This window comes from Helicoverpa armigera, chromosome 22 (genome assembly GCF_030705265.1).
Source record: "Helicoverpa armigera isolate CAAS_96S chromosome 22, ASM3070526v1, whole genome shotgun sequence".
NCBI lineage: Eukaryota > Metazoa > Arthropoda > Insecta > Lepidoptera > Noctuidae > Helicoverpa > Helicoverpa armigera.
This window is the reverse complement of record NC_087141.1, coordinates 4,674,829-4,694,408: the sequence shown is the minus strand read 5'-3', so window position 1 is coordinate 4,694,408 and position 19,580 is coordinate 4,674,829. Positions and strand designations below refer to the sequence as shown.

Genomic DNA, 19,580 nt, shown 5'->3' with positions numbered 1-19,580 from the left:
GATAAGATACCGTTTCGTTAAATTACACTGTTGCATAAATTATTCGCGTTTAGAAAATTGAAAATAATTTTTTTATTTTTGTTGAAGCAGTGTTTTGTCCTGTATTAAACAAAACGATTACTCAAATAGAAACATGCATCATTCTTTTTCCAAGTCAATCTTGTAAATTCTTTATGGATAGGTCAATCCTCAATAGGCAATGTTTAACCTTCTTATTGCTTTCTTGATTAAAATCAATCAAGAAAGCAATAAGAAGGTTAAACATTGCCATAAATTGATTACCTGAATGTGCTTAATATTACCGTTTTTCCATTTCCTAACTTTTGTGCTCTTCACTTCTCTGGGGGTTTATTCAGCATTTTAACTCCACATCGTTAAGTTAAATTCAATCCCACCCAAAACAAAAATGTGAAAGACTGCCAAGTTCGATAATATGGGAATGCTTCGCCTATAAAAGAAGTGAGATCTGAATAAGTACCAAGTTCCATACACATACCTCAGTTAAAAATAGTTACTTTTTAATGATGTTACTTGGCAAGTTTTCATACACCTTGTTATAAACCTACTAAACGCAATGAATCAAGTATTTAATTTTCTATTAAAACTTGCCAAGTAATCATCATTAAAAAGTAACTATTTTTAACTGAGGTATGTGTATGGAACTTGGTACTTATTCAGATCTCACTTCTTTTATAGGCGAAGCATTCCCATATTATCGAACTTGGCAGTCTTTCACATTTTTGTTTTGGGTGGGATTTCATTTATTTTTGTAAGGCTGTTTATTTTTTTTTTCTTATGATGAAGTTAGTTAAAGAAATGTCTCATTTATACTATTTTTTAGATTTTTTAATATGCACTATGTTTCTTACAAAGAAATGATCTAGATTTACTAAATGGACTAGATTTACCAACTGACTGACATGACATGTTATCATATATTATGTTCGTGGATCAAAGTTACACATTCGTTATTTTCGAAAGTGATTCATACTTGGCCGTTTTCAGATTTTTACTTTACTTTGACTAAATACAAACCTTTGTACCATTCGAAGATATATTATATAAATATAAATAAATTTAGTTCGTTTTAGTTCCTTAGGGGTATAAATTTACACCGGGTATAAAACACCTTCGTTATTTTGAAACCGACTCACACTTGGCCATTTTCAGATTTTTCCCTTTACCTTGACATAAAGACCTACCTCCATGCCAAATTTCAAGTCAATACGACCATTAGTTCCTTAGGGGTATAAATTTACACCGGGTATAAAACACCTTCATTATTTTGAAACCGACTCACACTTGGCCATTTTCAGATTTTTCCCTTTACCTTGACATAAAGACCTACCTCCATGCCAAATTTCAAGTCAATACGACCATTGGAAGTGGTCTAGGTTTTTGATGAGTGAGTCAGTCAGTCAGTCAGTCAGTCAGTGAGTGTATAGTAAAAATAGCGATTTTCTGACGTCAATATCTCAAGACCTACAATAGGTATATTAATGAAATTTTGTATTTTAGATAAGTGAGGGGGTCTCAACAGATACTAGAAATTTGATATGCGTAAATAGAATAGATTTTGAGTTACAGGGGGGTCGAATTTGGCCCGAAATGGTTCGTGTAATATAACCCACGGCCGGTGTGTCGCTTTTTTTGCTCGAACTTGGCGGACACACTGCCGTGTGTCTAGATTTTCATACGAATGACCCCACACGTTCATTGTCCCATATTAGCAGTTGCCTTATGCTAATGGTTCACTAAAAAGTTAATGTTTATTATTTCTGTGTTGAATTTCAAGGGAAACGGCCAATCGTTGTCAGGGTAGGGCCGTACAGAGGGGTGGTCAGGCGCCCGGAAGTCGCTGCATATTGTATTGCAAGGGGTTCTTTAGGGTGTGTTTTAAAACTGTTGCCATGACGTATTTTGACATAATCAATGGCGGGAGTGCCATTTCCTGCCGGAGCTGCAGGATTGTATTCCCAAGGAGGGTTAGCGTCAGGCAGCCGGCTGTAACACTTGTGCCAAATTGCAGTATGTTAAGGTCCGAATATGTTATGAATAAAAAATTATGGAAGGAGAAAACATGCTGCGCCGACTGAAGGGCAGGAGGATGAGCTGCAGGATTGTACGAAAAAGTTACCGCGTCCCTGGCACATACCTAAAGAAGTTAAGAAGGAACATGGTGGGTTTTGGGCAGTAAGAGTCTGACACTCTCACGCTGCACCCACTGCTTGAAGAGTAATTTAATAATTTCCCATGAAAAAAAAGGACTGCCAGTGACAAGCGACGCGAAATTAGACCTTAGTTAGCAGAAGACACGATTCTTGATTTGAATTTGAATCTATAGTGATCTTTTTTAATCTCTTGGTTTATTCTTTTGTTTTGAAAAGGCCAAAGGTTTATTGATATTGTTGTAGTGACCCTGTACATCTTTAATGACTACTATAAAGCTACTATGTATTTATTTGTTGTTAACTAGTAACACTATGTATTATGTAATCATTCATAATCGAAACTGTTGATCAGGGGCGTAGCTACCGCCGTATCTGCCGTATCAATTATACGGGGCCCCCGGGCCGCGACAAATGTCAAAATTCTGAAAAGCAATTCTTTTTTTTCCCGCCTTAAGCGTGCGTTCAAAAGTTAACAACACTCTACATCGTTATGGCGGGCTGCGGGACTTCCCCGTTTTACTTACTTCATCTTCAACTCAGCGGGGAATCCTTCATCGATATCGCGATTTACGTGTACGTTGTTGTACTTTACATTGGATATTAAACCACGGAGTTAGTAGCAGCATAAGGGGGGGGGGGAGAGGGCGGTACACCACTGGTACCACGACCCGGGGTGTGCCATCTCGGTCGACACATATCTGCACGACCAGGATGGCACGGGCAGAAGGGACAAGTCACTGAGGGTACCATTCTAATCTGCAAAGCCTAGGTTCACTACCAGTCAGTGCATGCTATTCAAATTTTAAACAAAACTACAACAGTGCATGTGCAAGACGTCGAGGTGGCACTGAGAGGGATGCCAGTCCGGCTGTCACACCTCTCAATTGACAGTGACTTTTTTGTAATTTCTTTAGGTATCATTGCGTCCTGAAAATCAAAAATTTCGCGCTCGCTACGCTCGCGGCTTCTTCTCTTTGCTGTGGTTTTTTTCACACCTGTTTATCTCAAAACTTAAAAATTTCACACTGATTTTTAGGGTATAGTTAGAGAGCTGATATTTTCACAGATGATATATTTCTGCTGCTGTTGCTATAACTTAGAAAACTAGAATTAAATGAATATTTTGGGGGGCTACCATACAACAAGCATGATTTTTTTGTCCGTTTTCTAAATAATGGTACCTACGGAACCCTTCGTGCGCGAGTCCGACTCGCACTTGGCCGGTTTTTATAAAACATGTTTGGGTTTTTTATATCCCAAATTTCAAAAATAGCGCTTTATAAGTTTGGAATGAGCCGTCTCCGGTTTCTTTACGTTAAACCTAGCAAAAACCACCACGAATGATTTCTACACGATTTTTAAGTAGGTACTTTTATTTACAATTTTAATCCATGATTATTGGGTGCTCAATAGTTAGTCCGCCGCGGGTGCCACCCGATGCTACGCCGCCACCGCACGGAGTGCAGTGCACTGTTTATTTACGCGCTTTATATAAATGTGCATTAAATGAGTGAAAGGAAAATAGATTATCCCAGCGGCGCTGAGAAAAGAAAAAGTTAACAGAAAAGGGAAGAGGTTATAAAAAAGTGCCATATAAGGGCCTCCAAACAATTTTTTATACGGGGCCCCGACAAGGCAAGCTACGCCACTGCTGTTGATGATGATAGAGTTGTTAATTCAATCGTGGCCTTTATTAGGCTATGTCATCTTTATTACCAACTAGCTTTTGCCCGCGGCTTCGCTCCCGTCAACTGACTTCTCTACTTTACCCTATTTTTTTTTCATAAGAACCTTCTCCTGACAATAACAAACACAACAAAAAAAGAATTAGCCAAATTGGTCCAGGCGTTGTTGAGTTATGCGCTTACCAACACATTTTGCGATTCATTTTTATATAATAGATTAAGCTTCTAGCAAACAGATAGGTAGTTAATTAATATAGCTAAACGTTTAAAATCCAGTAATCTACAGCGACCTTACTGAAGAAATTTTCACGGATATTCCAATGGCTCGCCTTTTTAGTATCATCACACATACTTTTTGGAACACAACTTACTTACTTAACTAAGCGCCTCACCTTAATTATTAACCAAAGCGTATTCACCTTCCATTTAGTGACGATACAATTTAGCTTGACCGACTTAACGAAATAGGTTCTATTGCCGTGACTATATGACGCACCTTGCTTGTCTTGTGTTAATGACGGGCTATTATATTGACACGCTTTGACCTGGTAAAACCCGTGTCTTTTTGGTAAACTCTATGGGGAATCTGACATGTGTTTTGGTATGGGGTTGGATCCTAAAGAAAGTATGAAATAAATTAAAAACTGTGGCCATTATTACATTGTATTTCATTCATTTTACTTCATTTTACACTTTTCTTGTGATTTGGGGATCCTATTTAAATAGAATCGATATGATCTCAATAAGACCTAGGTATGTGTGGAAAAATTAGGCAGGTTGAAATGTCATTTAGATTCGTCATCTGCGTAGCCTTTTCTCAATATGTTGGGCCAACCCCAATCCTTTCCAGTGTAATCGAAGTACCAATTCTTTACCAGGAGGGACTGCTAAAAGTTATTCAGATTATGTAACTAAATACCGCAGACAGCATCAACATACCACAGACAAAATCCTTTGTGAGTAGCCTTGAAACATTAGAGGTAGGTAATTTAGGTAACCCTTTCATTCAAAAGCCACATTCTAACCCACAAAGGAACAACAAACAAATAACTATCCTCAAACAAGATTCCCTTACCTAGGTCTATCTCCAGGTAAATACAATCCGTCTAGCTCAAAGGTTAACGAGCATAAGTCTGGAATGTGTCTGGATTTCAAACGCGCCAGACAGCACGGGACATAGCTAATAAAACGCCCACTACACATCTGTAGACTGAATTGTTTGTGTACATTCTAGAAATCTAGACTAGATGGTTACATTATGAGCTAGACTTCTGAAGTAAATCAGGTATTGATTTGCGTAGATAGAAATGTCTGCGTGTTTTCGACTGTTATCCAAATTATAGACCAGAAAACCCAGTAGGCGTAGATATGCATAACCCCTAAGTATATCGACGGGTAAAAGGCAAAAGGGGTCAAGCACCACAGATCAAATTGTTCAGGAGAGTAAAAAGAAAGTTTAAAAAAATAATATCTCTTTATTGCTTTATTGAATCACATCGCAATATTCAGAAAAGTTTACTTAAATACAAAGTTCTTTAATAATTTTACATCAAAATAAGCTTGAGATCAATAGTTTCAAAGATAGATGTCGCTTGACCCCAGGTTTTTACCAGGTTTATCGCATTTGCGAGGGGGTCAAGCACCAATATTGAATGTTGGAATATTTAGATTTTGGCCTAAGCTTAGGGCTGCCATCCGTCCGGGTTTCCCCGGATTTGTCCTCGTTTTTAGGCCGTCCGGGGGACGTCCGGGCGGGGTTTCAAGAAGTGTCCGGGGAAAACCCGGACATTTTTCTTACGAGTTGAATTACAATCGACACACAGACTGCAGAAGTCGAAGTGTCTCAAAACCCAAAAATTTCGCGCTCGCTTCGCTCGCGGCTTCTTCGCTTTGCGGATTTTTTTTATTATACAAGTTTAGGTGCTTTAGTGCCTAATCACCATCAAGTAACCTATCAAAAAGGTAGCGCCTTTTTAAGTCCTATTACTAACAAGAAGCTAACTCCTAGTTTCCATATGAGCTTTCTTATTTATGACCTTCGAAATATTAAGTCATAATCTTTTAATACTAGGTACCTACTACTTGAGCTAGATATGGCCCTGACGTTACATGTAAGGAAGCACCTCATTGAATTTAAGTATATAATAGTAGTAATAGGTAGTAATATTAAAAACTAGGTCTTGTTTTGTTAAAAAAAAAATTCGAACTCGTCCGGGGTAAAAATGCGATTTACGTCAAATGTCCGGGTTTTTTTAATATTTGTCCGGGTTTCGCGAAATTCGAAATGGCAGCCCTACCTAAGCTCCATGTATATAAAGTAGTAAAGTATTTTATTTTATTTGGCACAACAGATCATAGAACTAAGTCAGATTTTGGCTTAAGTTAAAATATCTTAATTAACAGTATTATTTTATATTTGGCACAGCAGGTAGGTAATAGAACTATGGATTATGTATTAAACTAAAACAATACAAGGAACAAAACTGAGATCCAAAAAACAGCAGTTACCTAACTGATAGTACATACAACAGCATGTTATCACATTATTTGAGTAAATAAACCACAATAACTTGGTAAAAATTATGATTGTTTACATTTTTAATGATTTCTTAAACGCGTGAACCGATTTACATGATTCAAAAACGGATAAAATGGTTTTATACAAAAATTAATAATACCAATAATTACACCAATATCGTTAAGATATCTCAATAAACACATTTTCAAGTTGCTCTCGTAATAAAATTATCCAACATGTACCTACTACCTGAAACGCGTACCTACTACCTATTACCAGTTCTTAAAAAAATAACGTTTTTTTGTGTGGGAGCCCCCCAAAATATTTATTTGATTCTAGTTTTCAGTTTTTGTTGTTATAGCGGCATATACAGAAATACACCATCTGTGAAAATTTCAACTCTCTAACTATCACGGCTCATGAGATACAGCCTGGTGACAGACGGACGGACGGACGGACAGAGGAGCAAAAACATTAGGGTCCCGTTTTACCCTTTGGATACGGAACCCTAAAAACTATCCTAAGAAACGTTAAATTTATTTTTATAAAATAAATAAAATGAGGTTGAATTTACCGATGATAGTAGGGGAATCACGGCATCTTAAATTTCTTCGACCCCTCTATTGCTGCAAGTCTTTTTCGGCCAAACACTTCTCAATTTCACGTTTTCGGGAGTTGCAGACATGTTTTATATAAAATTTTAATCTGTGTTAACAATTGCGATCGCGTTTCAAACACGCGTGAACTTGCTTTCACGTACCTACACGAGACATATCCCCATTTGCAAGGGCGCTGTCGCGCGTGCGGAGTGGATCAAATGCAACTTAATGAAAATAAAATTATTTAAGAAAGGTGCCAAGCGCCAATTTATGTTTAGTTGACAATTTTTACTATTGGTGTAAGCGACGTTATAGTTATTAAACAAATAAAAGAAAAATGGATACAAACGACATATTTACTTTTAATATTGTTGTTAAAATTATGCCAAATGACAAGGCGATACAAAAACGTAAAGTTGGTGTCGCTTGAGCACTTTTGGTAAGTATCGATTTGGCACTTCAGTACAAATAATTCTTTGGTACAAGCGACTTTTTTTCATGCTAGGAAAACGATACTACGACCATTCGAAAGAGAAAAAATAGTGGAGTTGGGGTCAATAAAAAAGTTAAAATCGCAAAATGTGGCGCTTGACCCCTTTTGCCTTTTTACCGTCGATATATTCTGTAGTAATGTAAAAAATCTCATACTTGATGGTTGAGAGGTCTGATTGTGAGATATTCTCTTCAACAACCAATAACTCCAGCTTTTAATTCCGTATCAAAAGTCATAACAGAACCATTATAGACGCAAAAAGATTTTAACTTCGTACCTATTTAGACTGGAAATCGACCCTTATACAGGAATGAATTTTAAGCAGTGCGTTCTTTTGTCCGCCCTAAAATTAGCAAAATATGGATACCAACTATTCTTACGCGCGCCGAGCGGAGCTCCGTCAGTAAACCGGTTTCGCGTTGCCGCCGTGCTTACTATGACGACTGTGACCGTACTATCGGTTACAAAATAAACATCTTTCGATATCAATAACTTTTCTTTTTTGTACTAAAACACTAAAAAATAAAAATATACGTATCTATAAAACTTATTTAACTATAAGTTGACAAAGTTTGCGCACTGGATAAAATTCATTCCTTTATAACTGGGGAAAGCCTGTAAATGACGATGCATATGGGTAGGTACATAAAGTTCAAACAACAACAGAATGTCAGCTATAAAACTTTACAGCAAGGAAACACGTGCCGTTCATAAAACATGTTATTAATCACGTAAGTAGTTTTCCACGCGGTAAACACAAGGTTTTCTATGTTAAGGTTCTAACCATGGAGTACTTACAATACGACCAGCAGAGATGTCAACGCAAACGCAAAATCTCCTAAAAAAGTGGCGGGCCAAAATGTTTGGGGGACGAGGAATGTTACTAGCTCCGCCCTCATACACATGCCTTCTTTGGAAACATAAAAGAAGAAAAAAAAAACACGAATCAATCAAGAGCAATGTTAAGATTGCTCTAGTTTTCTAGTAACTGATTGTCTTAATCACGCCTATCGTAGGTTGCTTGACCTAGAAGGCGCCTGACCTCTCTGCATTATAGCATCTCTTTTTATAATTCCTTCCTCCGTGGTTCTACCCTACTGCTAGTAAGAGTGTCCGATATTACCTAACATCTACATTGGTCAGTTGGAAGGTTTCGTTTCAATGCATCGGTGCAAATTGAATTGAAATTGTGAGTGCTTGTGTACCTGAGAGTGTCTGTTTTGATACCCTGGACTTGGTACAAAATGTAGACAATGTTTTATATAAAGACACTAGTGGTTTTCCAGCAGTTTCAGCGGGGGCACTGTTAACTATACCCAGATGAAATATATCCTATGTTATTCGGGGGTAGTGTAGCTGTCAAGCAGTGAAAGAAATTTTCAAATCGGTTGTGTACTTTCGGAGCCTTTAGGCCTTAGGCAAAAAAAGTATCCCCTTTATTGTATTAGTTAAAAAAAAGAATAATAATTAATCCTGTTATAATGGAGCAACGGTTTACTTAGTCTGGGTTTTTCTAGATAGTGTTTTAATTAATAAAAATAGGACAAACCTTAATAGCTTAGCCGAAAAGAAAAGATAGTATCTTGTAATTTGTAAATGTCGGCCGAATAATTGCTTTTTGTCGCTTTATTGAAATTTGGGCCAGACATCAAGTCTAGGATAACATCTAGTAATACATTCTTACATTCGTATGAACCACATGTACATAGGTATATTGTTTTTTTCTTATTATAGAATTTTTCAATCCCATTGATTGCCAATGCATTAATAAAATCCTGCTGGGGCTGCGTACACGAAGGGCTCTAGAAGAAACATTGTGGGGTTAAGACAGTAAGAATCTGACACTTTTTTCCCCCACTTTGGTTGCAGCGCGAGGGAGTGTCTGACTCTTATCTCCCCACTCAGATACATTTAATGGTTACTTAAGCCATTCCTTAGTGAAGGATTTGTATGACATTCCGTCACTAAGGAGTGACTTAAGTAATATTTAAATGTCTCTGAGTGGTGGTTACTAACTAAAACCTATTAGATCATATGTTTCTTCTTAAGCCTTTAATGTACCAGGGCCACGGTAACTCTTTCGAACAATCCCGCAGGAAGACTCAGATGGCCTGCCCCCGGCAGGTTTTCTTAGAATTTGGCACTCAGGAAATTTCGTTTCTCCCCTACCAAATAAAAGACACCATAGACAATATTCTGGACTAAAGAATTCTGACGCATATCCAATCGGCGTTAAATAAATCAATCCTTTTTCCGTCCATGACCTTCTCGGTGGTAATTTGGCACAGCATACAGTATGACGCAAAGGGTTATACGGCACTTGTATGGTGTCCGAGGCGCACCCACTGCACCTAACGGTCAAGGCTATACCATGGTGGCCATGCTTAGGTTTTACAGAGGGTATTGTAGTTAGCGTCGTAAATTTTATGGGGGACATGCGTTAGATACCCTTTTGTTGGTGAGTTGAGAAGGTTCTTTGTAAAGGTGTGTTTGAAACGATTGAACAAAGCAAATAGCGGGAGCTAGAATAAGACATAATTTCGTAGCATATACAGCAGCTCTTAACATATTATTTGAATATAAACAGAAGTTTTTCGTTGTTCTTTCTTTATAGGTGTAGTTAGAATGAACATTCGCTTGATAAGTTTAAGCACATCAGGGTACATCAGGACTGTCAACGTAGGGTTTACTTGTTTCCGATGATGCCCAACAAGAACCATTATTTTTTTATTACCAGTATTTCTTGCATTTAAAATGTTACTTTATCGTTTATTTTCTTTATACCTTCCATATTGAAATTATGATTGAAATCTGTGCTTCTCTGTAAACAAATGCAGACCACCTACACATAATGAAACCTGTATGTTTCTGAGTAAAATACGTTATCGATTTCAGCTTTGTTTATAATAGTCGTCATTAGTCCCGGCTACAGGGCTGAGCGATAATGTAATTAGAATAAACGTCAGCATAAGCCATTCAACGATGAGTTTCTGATGGCAGCTTTAATACTGAAATGTAAGCTTTATATCAACTATAATTACTTTTAAATTCAAATATAGTATACACTATACACTTTTATATAGTTGGTCAAATGTTATTTCTATACGTTAATCAAGGTTTTCTACTGAATTATAAAATGTAGCCAGTCCCACGTTGGGCGCCATAAATATTTAAAAAACTTAATTGAAAGTGCCATTGTTTCCAAACTTGACTTTCTAATAATACATCAATCGTTAAAACTTTAAAAGTTATTATTTATTCTTAGGTATAAAATGTCTGAAATTAAAACTTTCACAAGGTGGCGCAAAGGTTGAAACCCGTTGTTCTTTGACTGAAACTTGCTAAATGAAAACTAAAACCAACCCTTTCTAATATTAAATATTAAGGATTACAATACCTCTGAAATCAAAATGGCCTTTTACCTACGTCATAAAGGCTTTCTATTAACGTTACACCAGCCTCTGACGTATGCACTGGGCTTCACCCACAAATATTACCAAACGGCAGAAGCGTAGGAGGCCCAAAACCGCATTTATCTAAATGTCACAACGAATTAATAATAAAATTGGAAATAGCTGTCCATTTCTGGATGACGGTTCCGCGAAACTGTGATTGCTACTGTACACAGTTTTACGTAACTAACAAACTAAAATTCTATGAATTAATATTACATGTGTCAGTTATTCCACTTACATATATATCTTTAAATTATACGTATGAAATATCGAAGTAATTTTTAAGAACATGACATAATATAATATGTACGTGACAATACCTACTTAGAGGTTTACAAAATTATCTTATTATAACTATTAAATCTGCAAAACTCCTGCCCAAAAAGACAATTTGGATAGACAACTAGAGTAAGAAAAAGAAAGACTAGTCAAAAAAAAGAAACGAAATAAAAAGATAGAAGACAGAACAGCAGTTAAAGACTGGCCTAAATAAATATGTACCTTTAGCCACCGACGACGTCGCTTTAAAAAACAAAAATATCTTCGTTCCAAGTTTATTAGTCCGCGATGATCAAGATAATGTCAAGGCAGGTCTATAAAGACGGCGATCAGTTAAAACCTTAGACAATTCAACCGACTGGACACGTCATTGCCGTACCTTCACATTTATCGAAGGTAGGAAAGTGGCACTCATACTTTTATATAATGTGTCCGCAACGATGTGATAGTAAATGCATGAGTGAGCTAACATTTTTTGTTATTGACATTGTGCTTCCTGGAACATTTTGTACTTTTTCGACTGGAAAGTAGTGTTCACGACAATTTTGTCATGAATTTCCGAGATTGATAATGCATGAGTGACCTATCATTATTCGTAGTGTTGCCTCGAACTTTTTCAACTTTTTTGCCTGAAAAGTAGTGCTTATCGCGTCTTCGGTTGTTTGAATGCTCCAAGCTTAAAACAAACCGCGACGTTCACTTGGTATACAAAATCGATAGCTGAAAGGTCGTCGTGAACCACTGTATATGATGATACAGAGAATCAACTGCTAAAGATGACGGCGACGAATTTTTAAAATAACATAATATTTACAGAAAGTGAATTAATCAGGAAGAGTTAAATTATTATCTTATTTACAGTCATCGTTCATAGTTCCCTAGCATATACCAATGTACCGACATACAGTGAGTTATTAATGAAATGAGGTTTTCTTTAAAATTAACGTCAATGTCAATCATTCTATTTTCAGAACTAAAATTAATCATCTATAGTGCCTTCTAGATCAATGATCGACAAATGACTATCCGATATTTTTATCCAATTGTTTGAGGTACAATACAAAATATAGGTAAAACTAATATATCACAACACAAGGAATGATTAACTTGTATCGCGGGCCAACGTCGCGATTAGCTTATCAACGCCATCTATTTTTAGACCTCAGGTCAAAGCCCCATTAGAATTCTTTTGCGTCAAAAACGTAGGAATGGCCGTATTTCACTTGTAAGTATGCAAAAGCGTTATATAAATGTAGCAATTTAATGAAAGAGCCGTAATAACTCTTATTTAATTACTTGTGCGTAACATTCTTTTGTACAATAATTTCTATGTGAAAAATATTCATAGACTTTACTTTTTACCATAACCTTTTTAAAAAAAATTACTAGACATTTTTGGGTAACAAATGGAGCTTAAATAAACGTAGAAATTAAAAATACTTTAACATTTTTGTCTATTTTATACCAAAAAATATCGTACGAACTTCGTAAGTCACACGAAGTTAATTTACTGTTCTCCTTATACAGTGGGACTGTTTATCATGCGGCTTGCGTTACAGCTGATAACTATAAATCCAGCGGAGCGTTACTCAGCTGAGAGTCGAAACGCCATTCCCTTCCACCGGCTTATTATTTTAAACGAGCCTTTCTTATATTCACGACTAAATTATAGCCTTTGCGTTCCCATTTTTTATTTGGTCAGGATGTCTTTTAACGAATAATAGACTAGCTATTGATAAATCATAAAATATATTGTCATTGATATTTGCTACATTTAGTTTTTTTAGCGTATTTTTAGCGTTTTATTTGGACAAAAAGTTTCTTAATCAATTGATGTAGTTTTAGTTGGCACAGCAACCAGCCGTATCTAAACGTCGAAACAAAGTTTGTAGCCCTTCTAGTTTTCAGGCCAAAATATTCATATTTTTTAGCATGATTACGAGAACCAGCCTAGAGTTTTCTTACGTCTTTATTTCAAAGAAGTTCTAGCAAAATAAATACAATTCAACCCTATCTCAGAAATCATTAAAACTGTGAATTGTTCGGAAGCCGGTAGGTATTATTCCATTATGTTTAGCAATAAGCTTTGTAAAAATTAATGCCAAGGTTTTCTTTTATATGGCCGTGTTGGCGAGGGGCAGCTCTTGGCGACAAGGGACAAGGGACCTCAATTTTGAAGGGTACGTACTTGATATTGAACGCAGATATCGAACCTGAAGTGAGTCATCAGTCTTTTGAAATGGTTATCAACGTATTAGCCGGTCCTTTTTAGAATTATATAGTGAAAATGGATGGAACTTAAAGAAAGGCGTGATACCATGTATGTGCCTATATATGTATGTACTTAGGGAATCAATATTATAATGTTGCTTATTTAAAAACTCACCACTATTATTATGTGGAATGTTGTGTGCAACATAATTGCTGTCACTCTTCCTATTTTCTTTATTCTCAAAATGCATACAGAAAGTTGCTACCTAATTGACACCAGCTGACATGGGTTGCTACTAATTACTACCCTCGTGATTTCGAAGATAATACACTGCAAAAGGTATCAGCAATTCTGCTTTTTCCAGTTTGAAGAAACTGCGCAAAAGCACTTGTAAAAAGTTGTTGAGCGGAATAACTTTTTACAGTTTCTTTAGCTACAGCAGTGACTCTGTACAGCAATGTTACTTACATTCTGCCCGCGTCCCGACACTGCAACAAACATACCTAACTTCTTACTTTGTAACATTAGAACACTGAAACTTAACCAGGTGGAGTATCACCCTCCTTCCAAGTAAAACTTCTAAACAGAACACTGTAATCTCATACCTACCTTAACTAAAAAGAATATAACTAACCATATAAGTATCAAGGTAGGAGAGTGCTGGTGTGGTGTATTGATTTACAAGCCTTGACTTTTCTTAAATGGTATGGGAAGAGACAATTAGAAAGATGGCTATTCCAAGTACTTTTGTCAGTTGCGCGAAAAAATTTCAATAGGCCACGAGTGCAAGCCTCGGAAAAACTACAAGTAACAAATACGTACAGTAATTTCCTATTAAAACAAGTAATTTATCTGGCTTTATCCGTACTTAAAGATAAGTTGTCACTTGTCCTAATATGAACAGAGCCAAAATTATTATGCCTACATTACAACCTACAAGCTGATTATCGTATATGTATAAGTAGATGAAGATACATCTAAAGCTGTAAACAGGATGGGTCCCGAGCAAACATCCGCGTGGAATTGTGTGTCAAGCCGAAATTAGTCCCGAGGGGCGGGAGTTAAGGAGACTAATGAGGCCCGTTAACGTTGTAAGTTCTACAGATTGCTGCATAATACCTGTCTTCTACTAGAGCATTTTTCAAAAGCGAAGTCACAACAAGTTTGTAATCAAATATCATCTAGCATGAAAGTGGCAAATTAATCAGAATTTAATTAGTAAGTAAATTTAGCTGTTTCAAATTGAATCATGCTTCAGAAAAGTTAATTAGCAGCTTTCCTAGATAAAAGCAATTTATGGAATGAAGCACATTGGGTGCCAGATATCATTACTGCTCATCGGCAGACTACGATAACTTTATCTTTTATAAGATCCTTCTTCTTGCAATTTGCAATACGTCGTTATACTTTAGATGCAAATACCATTATTCTAAAATTCAACATTAAAAATGCAAGCGTGTTGGGCGCCAAAAGTCTGCACGGGTCCCACGGTGGGCGCCAACAGGAAAATTCCCATATTCCTTTACGAGCTCAACAGTCAATTATCCTTGATACCATCGTAAAAGACGATGCCACCAGCTCTGTAGCTTCATTATTTATGTACGTACAAGGCAAAAGTTTCTTTTAAGCGCTCTCAGACATGATGGCGTCGAACAAAAGTCGAGCATGAAGTACTTATGTAGGTTCGTTTGCTTTGGCATGTGTCCCGACTCACTAACCCAGTGGCGTTTTTATTTATCTGTGCAAGACGTGGATGAAATCTTTATTATTGTGTACTGCGCTTGTTTATAATTTGGATTACTAGAGAAAGTTTTTCTATTAACAGCGATATAATTACTAGGAGTTAGATGTAAAGTCAACATACTTAATCTACTGCAAAGGTAATAATCGATTTACTTCAACGCATTGAATCAATATCAACGCTTAAATATAGAACTGATTTCAAATTCGTAACGTATCGAACTAAATGTAATGCATTTCTCATAAACCGTGTCTGTATTGATTTAATACAACTCGTGTAAAATACACAAGACTTATATTTTAAAAATATGTATTTACATAGAAATTTTTACATATTTACAATACATATAAAAAACTAAAATGCGTCAAAAAATTCGTCCCCATCGCTGTCGACTGGGAGCGTGCCCAAGAGGCTGGCAGCATTACCTCGTTGGATCGCCATGCTGATTCTTTGTCCGAGGTACCTCATAGACAGCCTTTTGGTCACGAGAAGCGTCAACCAGCCGCATAGAGAGATGAAAAATATTGTTTCATTTGGCACATTGACTAAATCTTATCCCAACATACCTAATATTATAAAAGCAAAAGTTTGTAAGGATATATTTATTTTTACTCTTTCACGCTGCACTATTCTACTATGAATTTTGATGTAACTTGGCAGCAATACATTATTATCAACATTATACGTTGATTTTTTACCTCTGTGCGGGAAGTGATTCCCTAGGGAGGTAAGTGAAACCGGCAAGTGACGCATGCTACATAGACTCTGAGAGAACTTATTTCTGTACTTATTCGTTAAACGTAAGTTCGCGATCAAAAGGGATACAGTATTTATAGCTGTGAACTAAATATATCAGTGTATTGTTACTAAAATAAACTAAAGTATATTTAGTTCTACTCATAAATCTGTTGAACACATACATTTACAAAGTCGAGAATGGTCTATGATGTAAACGGTGTAGCTAGGAAATGACAAGACGGATGAATCCTACAAAATGTTATACTTTTCATTAGAACATATATAATAGGTAATCTAATTTTATCTTCTCTAGTTAATATTAAGTATAGAAGCCTTACATCGTATTTTGTTAGATAATATAACGTTCGTAGTGCCCTTGCAATGAACTAATAATAAAACAACTATATAATTTTACCAGATGGTGTTAAAATTAGAAGGGAGTTCTAACAAATAATGTCGACATCGACTGACCCAGAGAGCTAATCCCTCTGAAGGGTTTACTGTCTAGCAAACGATAGAAAGTGTCTAAGAAAACACTGCAAAGCTTTCAAGACGAATATAATTGGGTTTAGGTCGTACCGACTATCCTAGACTGAAATGTTAATAGGCTTCCAGTAATCTCCCTGGTTAATTCATTATCACAGACATAAGTCTGTCTGTATTCATTATCATAATTTTTCTAGTTAACGAAACTATAGGGGGCAATCTATAGTGCAGTTGACTGTTGTCAATTTTCAAGATAAAATAGCATTTTTTGTACACCAGGGCTGCACCAAAAAAGGGTCAGATCATAGTTTCAAGTACGCTATTTCTGAAGCAGACCAGAATAACCAATAAAACCTTGTAAACAGCTAAATGAGAAATAGAAAAACAAATGACCGGTTGTTTCCGTAATTTGTATTTGTTTTTGATATTTAATCATGTAACAAAGGCTAGCTTTGAGATGTTCCGGCGACATTATTATACGCGGCAGACCCACGCTGCCAAATTGGCGCGAACTCAAAAAATTGCTCTTCCGTATAAACTCTTGAATTCAAACATAGTTAACGCTAATGAATATCACACTTTTCCATTATCTTACAAATGTGCTCTTTAGAGCAATATTTCAATCTAACTGTGCCTACAGACCTAATTTACAACACGGGAAAACTTTTACCGTACGTGGACTGACTTGAGTGCATTCGTGGGTGTGCTCTCGTTTTCGATTGAGAAAATTGTTATTTTGATTTTAAATCAAATTTAGAGCCAGTACGCAGACAATAGCTCTATAACTCTGCCTGAAAATGTACACATACGTGCAAATTTTCACGTCGGTCAATCATACACTTCGGAAAGACTTAACTTTCCTCATTTACTATTAGTCATCAATCATATATGTGCAGTAAAACTTATCTCCCATGTCCATATCGTATATATCCCATCCTACACATCACATTTTCATGCCTACGTCGTATTTCCTATACAGTATAAGATTTTCTATCTACTCATCCTCAAGCCAGTGACGCGGGAGCCGCAAGCACACGCGTTACACAATACGTATGGATTTTTACGCAAATATGACGTCGACGCCGTCTGAGTCGTAACGTCGTCTACTGGCAGCCCGCCAGCTTGACTGACACACTGGCTTCATTCGCCCAACAACAATATCTTATGCTACACCAATGGGGAACTCTTGATGTCACGAAAGGAGAATTTGGAAAAATCCTGAAACCTTCATGGAATAAGTCAAAACGATGCTCCGATCCTTCTTTTGCTTTAAGATAACTTTAAGAATGACCTAATAACGTTACGATCGTGCTAGGCCTCTTAAACAAGAAAAGGGGATTCCACTAGGTATGCTTCCTCTACTTGTGGTCCTTCAATAACACTATTAGCTTCAAATACAAAAGACTGGCTGAGAATCCAAATGATTGGGGTTACCTATTTCGTGCTTCTGAAAAGAATTTGTCTTTTTGAAATACTGACGTTCAAAAGTTCAACAGTATTGATCTGCTTAATTAGATTAGATGATTTTTGAATGAACATAACTACAAACAGAAGGATTACGTCGTCAGGTTGTTTGAGATTCGTATTTGTACTCGTGCAATTGCAAATTTGTTTACTTCGCTAGATTTTGAGTCAGCATCTAGCATTCTATGCACATTCATGGATCACTTGATTTACATCACTATCTTTGACTGTGAAGTACCACTTTTTGGACAACACATTACCGATTCGTTCAAGACTACCATCGCAGATATTAAACATAAAAGACAGCATATTTCTAGTTTTGAAAACTTGTAGACAATAATGTCGTCGTGACAAATTGTTATAGTATGTACCTAATGTTAGACTAGTGCTGTTGACAGCTCGTCAGCATGAATGGCTTTCATCGCATCATTAAAAACATTTCATGGCGATGTCAACTCCTGTTCGTAATGATAATACATCTGTGTATACATATGTTTCTAGATTTAAAAGCGTCAAATAATGTTTGTGGCGCATTTGCAGATCAATAAACTAAATCTACGACACTTGTTATTAAGATTTGCTTTAAAAATGTTAGCCTTGTCAAACGTGTTTTTTTTAGTTTGGTTGCATTGAAATAGAGATTGAGTCACCTGTACCTGTGACACTTTTCAGAAAATCGAAACAAATCTTTTATTTTATTTTTTCTGCAAAAATTCTCTTTGGAAATACCTACATTTCCATTTACTGTGTTTCAGGAAAATTATGAGTCAAGAAAGCGTTCACTTAGTCATCATCATCTGTCTTTCTTTTTAAGTATCTTCAACTAAACTCAAAATATTTCCCTTGAATCATATCCGTAGCCTAATGATCAGAATTTGACCAAATCACAACGTATTTATAAATGTGACGAAGTTCAAATGAATCCTTATTATTCCATTGATTAGTGCTGGTGTGTCAACATTGTTCGCTACACAGAGTTACATTACAGACACCATTTGTTCCGACCAAGGGCTGCCATTAGGGGTGCGGTAAAACCTTCATTATGCATACTCAAACGTTCCTCAGAAAATATATTGTCTACGGCGAATTTAGGGAGACGTTCCTACATGAGTGATAGTGTATGTAGTTTTATTAATATTTAATTTTGATTTTGAATTCTTACGTTAGCTGTTCGGTGCTGGCAGGTGAATCGCGTCCATCGTCCCGTGCGTCAGGCACTCCATGAGAACCACTCATGCAATAAACAATAACTCACTTTGTACACAAAAGAATTCACTAAACACACCCGTAGACCGGACACTATAACATTTTATCCGTGGACGATTCGTTGAAATTATAATTACGTGTAGTGACGTGAGAATGAGATTTTCCGGTTGTTTTATGAGACGAGGCGCGCTCCCCGAGCGTTCGCCATGTTGATTTGGAAGGGCGATTCGCGCGCGCGCCAATTGCAATCGTGTGTTGCCATCTATTGTTAGTCTCCCTTTTTATAGGTACTTTTAATGAATTTGATGAAATGCAGATTTTTCTACTGTCATCATGGACATAGAATGTACACAATATTCGAAAAACATCTATTAAAACTACTTTTCTTATTACATATGCAAAAGTAGAACATGAATTTTAATGTAATGTATTATAATGAGTGTAATGTAATAAAACAACATCTGTTTGTTTTAATATTTTTCCTCTTGAAGTGTAATAAAACTGATACCTACAGACAATCACATTACAATCTC

General features: G+C 36.4%; 1 protein-coding gene across 1 annotated transcript in view; it reads right to left on the bottom strand.

Annotated features, from left to right (window-relative positions):
• Window positions 1-19,305, bottom strand: part of LOC110377032 (cholesterol transporter ABCA5) — a 48,287-nt gene extending 28,982 nt beyond the window's left edge. Inside the window, exon 1 of the mRNA XM_064040438.1 lies at window positions 19,004-19,305. Coding sequence (XP_063896508.1) covers window positions 19,004-19,077 — 74 coding nt within the window. The 5' untranslated portion in view covers window positions 19,078-19,305. The remainder of the gene's footprint in view (window positions 1-19,003) is intronic.
• Between the last annotated feature and the right edge of the window lie 275 nt (window positions 19,306-19,580).